Source organism: Oratosquilla oratoria, chromosome 38 (genome assembly GCF_046742065.1).
Source record: "Oratosquilla oratoria isolate Oo_2021 chromosome 38, ASM4674206v1, whole genome shotgun sequence".
In the NCBI taxonomy this organism is placed as follows: domain Eukaryota; kingdom Metazoa; phylum Arthropoda; class Malacostraca; order Stomatopoda; family Squillidae; genus Oratosquilla; species Oratosquilla oratoria.
Window position 1 is genome coordinate 16,860,534 of NC_134814.1, and position 10,195 is coordinate 16,870,728.

General features: G+C 42.2%; 1 protein-coding gene across 2 annotated transcripts in view; it reads right to left on the reverse strand.

Moving 5' to 3' along the window:
- The window catches only part of stas (Transmembrane protein stas), a 50,749-nt gene extending 41,857 nt beyond the window's left edge, over positions 1-8,892 (reverse strand). The window contains exons 1-2 of one of the 2 annotated variants that reach the window (XM_076176064.1): positions 8,740-8,892; positions 5,342-6,379 (exon numbers count right to left, since the gene is read on the reverse strand). In XM_076176064.1, the coding sequence (XP_076032179.1) occupies positions 5,342-5,570 (229 nt within the window). In that variant the 5' untranslated portion in view covers positions 5,571-6,379; positions 8,740-8,892. The remainder of the gene's footprint in view (positions 1-5,341; positions 6,380-8,739) is intronic. The other variant, XM_076176070.1, reaches the window with a different exon arrangement.
- Between the last annotated feature and the right edge of the window lie 1,303 nt (positions 8,893-10,195).

Here is a 10,195-nt window from a genome sequence, read left to right on the forward strand (position 1 = left end):
TTCAGATTGGAAAGAGGTAATCGGTGGAGTACCGCAAGGATCTGTATTGGCACCAATAATGTTTGCTATTTATGTGAATGGCATGGACGAGGATGTGAAATGTTACATGAGCTTCTTTGCAGACGACGCCAAACTGTTAAGGAAAGTAGAAACTGATAAGGACTGTGAAGCACTGCAGGAAGACCTGAATAAGGTATGGAACTGGAGTCAGAAATGGGAATTGGACTCTAATACTAAGAAGTGTAGCATAATGGAGTTTGGAAAAAGCAAAAACAGAATACAAGGAAATATACAATTGGCACCAAAGGAGGTAAGGAAGGCAGGATCCGAAAAAGATTTGAGGGTAATTATCACAAACGACTTGTCCTATGATAAACAGATTGACAAAGTTGTCGGGGAGGCTTACAACTTGCTAAGATCAATAAAAGTGGCATTTGCATACTTGGACGAAGACATGATAAAATAAATATTGGTTACATTGATAAGGCCTAGACTAGAGTATGCGGCGACATTGTGGTCACCCAGTACCAAAAAGAATATAAAGAAAATAGAAAGAATCCAGAGAGCAGCAACAAAAATGGCACCTGCACTTGCAAACCTATCACATGAGGAAAGACTGGCTAAACTGGAGTTACCGACGCTGGAGCAAAGAAGAGAGAGAGGTGACCTACTGACCATCTACAGAATCATGAAAGGCACAGAGATACTCGATAGAGAGGACTTACTATACTGGGACAAGAGAAACACAAGAGGACATGGAAAGAAAATAAAAAAAAACATAGCTACAGAAGAGAACTGAAGAAAAACAGTTTTCCACATAGAGTAGAGGACACTTGGAACTAACTGGATAATGAAATAGTATGCGCAAAAACCATTAATGAATTTAAAAGCAAACTAGACACTGCGAGATACAAAGGCGAGACCCCACGACCATAGCTCCCCTTCCCGCAAAATACAACTAGGTAAATACACACACACGCACACACACACACACACACACACACACACACGCACGCACACACACACACACACACACATATGTATATATATATATATATATAAATATATATATATATATTTATATATACACATATATGACTCATTGACCCGCTGTCGGAGAATGAGATGAGATGGACAGAAAATCTGTATATTTCGACCACTATTTGTTGTCCTCTTCATCATTCTGCTGAAGAGGACCACAGATAGTGGTCGAAATATACAGATTTTCTGCCCATCTTATCTCATTCTCAGACAGTGGGTTAATTAGTCTTATTTTACAAATGTGCTACTACATTAAGCCTTTCAAATATATATATATGATTTACGTTTCATAATTGTTAGACAAGGCGTCAAGTGAAATAACAAATTTGCCTTCCTTCCCACCCCAACCCCCACCATGCAATTTCTTGTGATCCCCCCCTTTGGACCATTGTTGTGCAGCATTGTGCTGTGCCCGGAGGTCCATCTCCATTCGAAAAGGAATACTGATCAAATATTGACATCTCTCATTCTTTCCTTTTTACGACTTCATTCGGTGTAACGTCGCAAACTCCCACACCCTATCAGGAGGCTAGGACGGTGCCCTTTACAGAGGACTTTGTAGCGTGGAATTGAATGAACCATGTCCTTGGTCCAACTCGCTGGCGGCAGAGTTCGAACTGCCGTCACCTCGACCTCCGCCACAAGTAGCGACGCTCTAACCCACTCGGCCAGCGAGCATCCAAATATTAACAGAAATACTCCCTGAAAATATCCGTAAGGAGCATCACTGAAACAGCTAACCGTGATCTTCTACACCCATTAGTTGGGGTCGTTTTAGCTGAATAAAATCTACGGATCGATGGGAGTATGGGCCGACCGAATTTGGTGTGTGTGTGTGGGGGGGGGGTTGTGGAAACAACAGAATTCGGTGTGCACATGGACACAATGCGCAACCAGGATACCAAACCCAGAAAACTTATTAGAATTTTAAAGCATCCCTCCATAGCCAATAGATATATAAGTTTCTTTCAACTTATATATAAACCAATAATGTTTACTATAATATCACCTACTCTGCGCGCTGCTAGAATAATTAAAATCGCAGAACATTACACCACAAATATATATATATATACATACATACATATACCAAGGCTTTTTTCCCCTTACCAGGGGGTTAGCCAAAAAGGACAAGGCCCAAAAACATTCCCACCCATTTCATCCCCGAAAACACTCCACACCCCTCCACCCTCCCTCCCATCTTAGCACCTCCTAGATGACGGGTCATCCCTGCACCCTGTCCACTGCCCTGGGTCAGAAGCAGTGACGCAGGACACAGCACATCCACAGCAAGGCCGCTTCATTAAATCGGCGACCCCCCCTCTCCGTCCCCCCATATAAAGGAGAGGACGGGGAGAAATCCCTTCGGGCTGCGTCAAAATTTTTGCTCACACACACTACCTCACCCTCATTCCCCCGTCCAATCCACCTCATGCATCACAACATCATCCATATACAACCATTCTCCATTCACCCCTGTCTTCTGTCCTCTCCCGTCCTTCCTCAACCGACATTCCCCTCTTCCCCAAAGCCCCCTTCACCCCATCCATCCACCTCATCCTAGGACGTCCCCTCATGTTCACTCCCTCCACATCTCCCTTCCATACCTCCTTTACTAGTCTTTCTTCACTCATTCTTTCCATGTGTCCAAACCATCCTAATACTCTTTCATCCACCCTATCTCCCAGCTCCCTTTCCACCCCTGTTCTCCTCCTCACTTCCTCATTTCTCACTCTATCTAGCCTAGTAACCCCCATCATACTTCTCAGACACTTCATCTCAAACACATTCAAGTTCCTTCTCTCTTCCTCTCTCATGTTCCATGTTTCTGCTCCATATAGTGCTGTTGGCACAATCACTCCTTCATACAGTCTCCTCTTAGCATCCATTCCCAGATTCCTATTCCTCATTACACTTTTTAAACCACCAAGGCATTTACTCTCTTCTCTCAATCTACATTCTACCTCCACCTTCACTCCACCTTTTCCTGCCACATTTGCACCCAAATATCTAAAACTATCCACTTCCTCCAGTTGCTCTCCCTTAATGCTTATTTCCAGATTACTGCCACTTTCACCTCTTGTACATCTCATCACCTTATTTTTACCCACATTTATCTTCAGCTTTCTTCTATCACACACTCTCCCAAACTCTGTGTATATATATATATATATATATATATATATATATATATATATATATATATATATATATATATATACAATAGTCCAATTTATTAAAGAATATTTCAAAGTTAATGTCGATCACAGCAATAACAACAATTTGGCATGCGCGATGTCACTCAACTGCTCGTGTTCATCGAATTCCCACGGGATCGGCTGATAAGGCGGATACTGGCCACCCCGTGGTCGTTCATCTACGAGCAGATAAGCTGTCTGACAATTACCCATCGTCCCTTAGCCCACTTCCATACCTGATGACTTTCTTCCAAAAAGCCCAGATGGATGGATCCAGTCAGGCGGTCTTATGCAGCACCGTGGCGACCACCCTTCCACCCCACTCGATTGAATTTTATTTTATTTATCTTTTATTTATTTCTCCATTTGTTTTATTTATTTGGTTTAGTTTGTTTATCTATTCTATTTATTTTTATTTTATTTATTCATTCGTTTATTTTATTTATCTATTTTGACATAAATCATCCCCCATACACCCAAGAAATAATGAAAATAAAATGATGATTCGGTTTAGCGTCGCGAAACTCATCGCCTCTCAGGAGGCTATAAGACAGTGCCCCTAACACAAGAGGAATCTGTAGCATGGCATTTAACGAACCATGCCCTTGGCCCAACTCACCGGTAGCAGCGTTCGAACCGCCGTCACCTCGACTTCCGCCGCAAGTAGCGACGCTCTAACCCGCTCGGCCAACGTGCATCCAAAATGAAATTAAAATGAAATATTAAAAATAAATCAGAGATCAAATTAGACCTATAAAACTTTTAGTGCTCCCTGGCAAATGGAGGTTTTAGGAAATAATCTGGCGACCACTGACAACTACAATTTTAGCGACGACAACCCCCCCCCCGCCACTTGACCTTTTGGTGTCTACATTTGACTTTATGGTTTATTATGGCTGTCGCCGGGTGATTTCATTCAGCTGAGGGCCAGAGCCTATAGACCTCAAGTTCTTAAACCTCATCTCTGTTAACCCTGACTAATATCGGGCTGCCGGCGGGCGATATTATTCGTTACGTGACGTCACGTCTCCCCTGGAACCCAGTTACGTAACACCACGTGCACATGATCCCTCACGGCCCCAAGTGCTTCTACGAATACCATGCCGTTACTGTCTCCTTATAAGCAAAGGCATGTGTGTGTGTGTAGGGTTATAGCTCTCACCCGGGAGGGTCATGATTGTCGATCACGAGTCCAGCATGTGGTCCGAGATCCAGTCACTGCCTTATGATTAATAATACAGATCATCAAACCCGCTCATGGATTGCTGTTTCGTCCGGTGTAAAATTTATTATTGTTAGCGTTGGGGCGTTGGCAAGATTCACAATTCAAGAAGACCTGGAGAGTGTTTATCTTCACAAACTGGTATTTGGGAGTGTTGGCTGAAGTTAACAAGTTTTACACAACCTTGATTAATTAATCGTCACAGCAGGGGCGATCTATATTTACAAGCTCCTTTCGGGGGTTGCTAATCTTTACAAGATGATATATGGAGTAGTTTATCTTGACATGGGTGTTCTGGGGCTGCTGGTGATCTTGACAACGTCCTAGCGTTGTTTACCATTTATAAATCGTTATCTTTATCATTATTGATACTGTATTTTCGATATGACTTATCAGATAATGTCGATGTTGATACGTTAATATTTTTATCATAACGTCAATTGTTATTTTATGAATATTATTATTATTACCATTATTGCTATTACTTTTATTATTATCTTTAATTATGATAACGTTGAGAATTGGTGCCACGCAGAAGAAACCTCTCACGACAGCACCTATTGCGATATAGCGGTAGCCCTAACCAGCAAAGCTTTATGCTCTCCCGCACTTTCAATACACTGCCGTGATGGATGGGATTATAACTGAGGTTTGAAACCAATCGAACGTGTATTAAGGAACTGGCACCATGAATATCCCAGCATCTCGGTGACCTTGACCTATTCCTTGACCCAATTATCCCAAAATTGGAATGAGGTCATTCAGGGGCCCTTGCCGACCGGTCGTGAATTTCGTATTGCTTCTCTGCTAAACGACACTCAGTACAACGAAACTGGAATGGATTGGGATGTGATTGAAAGTACTGCTCTATTCTGCTTACCTGGATTGGGAATGAGAATCACGCAGTACGTGTCCTTCCGTTCCCGCGTCGCCGTTTCTGTCGCTGCCGGCGCTATCGTCGATGTCGTCGTACTCATTGCTGTGGCGGTGTTTTGGTAGTCCGTAGGCCAGAGTCCAGGTCTCTTATCGGCCTTGTTTACGAGAGAGTTTTGCTCGACGTCACAGTTCATTAATAGTATTAATGCACTTTGCTTGTTTATAGTATACATTTGCGTCTTTGTACTCACTTCTTAATCTACTTATTAGTTTGTTTATTGATTTTTCACCTATTTATTAAATTATTTATTTGCGTCGCCACAGTTCATTTATAGCATTTATCAACTTAACTGTTTTTACAACACATGTCTTTTATATTCAGTTCGTTATATATCTATTGATTTATTCGTTGGTGTTTACTTATCGATATAGTCATTGTTGTACAAATTTCTTAATTTATCTGTTTATTTACTTCTTGGGGTCACGAGAATTTAGGTTCGTTTGTAACCAGTTCTGTATTCAAGATAACGTTTTTAGTTATTCTTTGGCTTACTCATTTAGTCGTTTATTTTCGGGTCGCTCGATTTTCAGCACATCTTGCCATTGCGAGTATCACTTGGTCGAAGTAGCAGGCGGTCCTCCTGATGGCGGAAGAGAGCCCTTCTTCTCGTGGGTGCTCCGTAACAGCCCACAAGTACGAGTACATGAATGCAAGAGACCCGTGTATCCACGGTATGTTGCCACTCTTGCAGTGACGTCACCCGGAGGAAGCTGAGGTCACCTCAGGTCAGAGGTCAGCAGCGGTCGTTACTCAGAGTAGATGCCCCTACCTAACCTCTACGCTGTGGCCAGAATTCGAACACGCACCCGAAATCCCCACGTGGTGGTCAGACGTGTGCACTACCATTGAGTCATGGCGGTTTGGGAGCCTCTCGGGTTGCAGCTTGGCGCCTCCTGGCGTAAGCTCGCTTTTATTGAAGAACAATCCCGTTGAGTTTCTTCGTTTCATTTGTCACGTTTCCTCTATTTTTCTCTTTCGTTTCTGAACAAGAAACATTAAATTAGTTTTGTTTCTTCCAAGACCCCCCACCAAATTAATTTTTATGACGATATATATATATATATATAATGTGTGTGTGTAAATGTAGCTTTAATAGTTATGAGCTAAATCCTCCTCACCACCGCCGAGATGGTACAACCAAGCCATTTTATTTGCCTGAGAGAAGCCCCTCCCGATGCAGGTACGAGCTATTAACAGTGGCAGAGCAAATTTCATACACGATAAGCGGTCAACTACTTTAACATTGTGTGCGTGTGTGTAAACGTAGCCTAAATCGATGTAGCCTAAAACCCTTTCATCACACGCCAGAGAATACCAGACTGTTTCCCAAACAAATATCCCAAGGTGAGCTGTTTAGAGTGATTCACTCCCTGAGAGCTCTTGTATCTGACAGGCGACATAAATGTCTCTTGGAGATTGGGATGTTGCATTGAAAGTAGATTTGGTCAACATTTTTTACGAACGTTTCACAGTATTTCACCGACAATTAGGCAGCTTCCTCACATATTATTTTATTCTATCATCGTTATATATATATATATATATATATATATATATATATATATATATATATATATATATTGTGTGTGTGTGTGTCCGTTTTACTTTTTATTTTATGGGTCTTTTTCTTAGTGTCACATTCGGCGCAATATTATCTTCAAGGATAGGAACAATGCAACTGATTCCATGCAACTAGTTGCATTGGTGTGCGAGTTGCCTTTTCTCCCAAGAAGATTTCTTGAGAGGCGTTCTGGTGGCAGAGGTTCTTGACCTCCTCCTCCTCCTCCTGGCGCTCGAAGGCGACAAGTCATCCAGCGATCGTCGACAACTGTACCAGGGGGCGAAGGTCCCACTGACGCAGTGGTCCTCAAGTTGGGGTCCATGGTCACCCTTGAGGGTCCACCGAGTTTCAAAAGCGGGACCACAAAGCAAGATTTTAATCGGTATTGAGTGGAATAGTAACCATGTAATGAGCGCTGAGACAATTGGTTGTTTTAAGAAAGGGTTAGATAACTTTATGGATAAAGATGACAGGTGGGAAGGGACATGGAACTACCTAGTGTAGGCCTTATGGCCTTTTGCAATTCCCAAAGAACAGAATCTCATAAGGGCGGAGAACACGAGAAAGGGGGTCGAGAAAATCTGATTTCCCTCGGATACTTCTTTTTCATTTTCAAATTGCTTTAACAAGGGTCATACAGGCAAGGCCATGATGTCGTAATGGGTTCAAATTGGACAAATTTAGGTTTAAGAAGTAAATGAGCAAGAAATGGTTTACCAACAATGTGTAACAAATGGCATAGACTTCGAGTAACCATGCAGTAAGCACTGAAACAATTTGTTTTAAAAGAAGACATCAGTGATGAAGACTGATGGTGTGGGGGGACCTTTGTTCAGCAGTTGACTCGAAATGGTTGCTTAAGTGATAATGATTGGATACTGAAGACCACGCGGGAAGCGAGAGGGACAGGCAGAGTTAAACAAACTCAACGTCCTCTGACGTCATCCTGCATGGGCCTATGACGTCAAACAATGACGTATGTAGTGAGCAGTGCTATCTTCAAAATGACGGACACTTCTCCCCTACAAAAATAACCAACAGGGAATTTTTTCTACCATACAGCAGAAATTGTAAATCCCGAAATTAAATACATCTAAAGTGAAAATTTATGTGTATAGCCCACGGTAAACGTAGGGCCCATACTTGTCACACATAATAGATTGTAAAAGACCAAATGTTTAGATTGATAGGTACACGGATAAACAAGAGATAAATTAATGTGTAGATAATGATTGTTGTCTCCATATACTCACACAGACCCGCAATGCCAAAGACTGGTAGCGATCATGGAACCCTCCCAGATATCTATCTGGTAAGATTTTTTTTAGAAGAGTGGGGGAGTACAGTTGCCGGGTTTCGACTCTCCATGTGTGAAATGGAGGAAAAACAATCATGAAACCGAATGTCAGCCCCTCAGGGCTGCACTTCCGTATGCGACGGGTTCTGAAGACAGGTAACAGGGAGACGGTTCTCTCTGTCGTCTGTCCCGCACTGGGAATAATACGCCGAGGGACGCGTCGCTTCACTCACATTCCTTCGACAATCCCCATTGTATCTCCGAACAAGCTCCCATGCAGACACCCTTTGCACTCCAAAGAATTCTGGGCAGGATCGGCCGACTTGCCCCTGCCCCGAGTTCCTCCGTAGGTACCCCCGTAGGTACCCCCGTGGTCTCCCCAGGAGACCGCGCGGTCAGTGAGATCACCACCAGACAGTTAGCGCGCCCTATGCCCATCGAGCCAAAGGCGACCATGACGAATTACATAAACAGGTTAATTACCATAATCGACTGGGTCACACTAAATCGCACAAAAAATAATACACTTGTAGGTCTCTGTACACCGATAGTTTTTCTTCACGCGAAAGATTGTTACGCAAGCGCGCTGTCAGAGGAGCGGACGCGAGCGTCGCAACAACTGGAGGCGAAGTAACGTTCAGACGGTCGCACTGTGGCAGGAAGTGGCGGACTCAAGGCTGCCACTTGCCAACCGACAGAGGCGAAAAAAGGACTCCAAATTGTAGAAAAGGACATTGGTAGTTATGGTGGATAAAAAGGGACATTAATAATCACAAAGAATGGTTGAAAAAGAGACATTTATGGAAGGAAATGTTGTTTGTCAAAAGAAGATATTAAAAAAAAATGATACTACTAAAAAGGACAAAAATGTTTGTGTTTACCAAGGGCAATTTATACCCCATAAAAAATTCTGGTGGTCATTTGGAAGTAGACACCCACATCATAAATAAAATTCAATCACATTCCAATAAAAAAAAAAGCGAACTCCCCGATTACACTGCTACGCAGCGAGGCGCAATTCTTCAAGAACAGGGTCCAACAGCCATTTTGCAATACGGCGACCTCCTCTCATCCTCATCCACTTAGATAATGAAGCGGATGAGAAGACCTTTCTTTAGGGCTGCGTCATCCCTTCGTCCATCCGCAACTTGCATCCATTCATTTCTACCCTGTGTATTCCCTCTTCCTAACTCGACAGACATATCCCGTTCATTTGGAGGACCCTGACTATGAAAAGATCCTTCGTTTGTCAATTTTGCTCATGCGTTGGTATGGTATAACGATGTATAACGGTCAGTGATACCTTTTCATTGGATTTATTTATGTTCTGAGTAGAATAAAGTTTGCGTTAGAATGAAAGAAAAATGACAACAATAGAATCATAGAATGTCCTAAAATATACGTTGGTGTAATGTTTATGTCAAGGAAAAGGCGACATTATACAGTGTCTTAACCTCATTATGGAGATAGTGATCTATCGCCTCTGGTTTATTATCTAATCTTTGCCAAGGTCGGTCAGACGTGCATGCCATTGTCAACGGTCCAGGTCTCTTCCAACACAATTTTTTGACAACCACAAGATTTGCCGTAAATTGTAGAACTCCCATATTTTCCCCTTTTTAATAAATCATTACATTATTAGCTATACCAGCACTGTCCATTTCCCGTTCAATTGTTTGTTTATCTGCCCAACTATCAAAGAAAATGAAAGTTTGTGTATCAAAGAAAATTGTAGCTTTAACATATTTAATTTGACCTTGTTTTCTGTTTTCTTATTTATCTTGTATGTATTTTTTCTTATTTATATTATATTTTACAAAATTACATGCTATTTACAACAATGATTAACAGATATTAATTATATTAATTCCAGGCCCAGTGGAAGCTATAGATAAAAATTAACTCATCGGGAGGGGGGGGTGTCAGACAACACACCAGC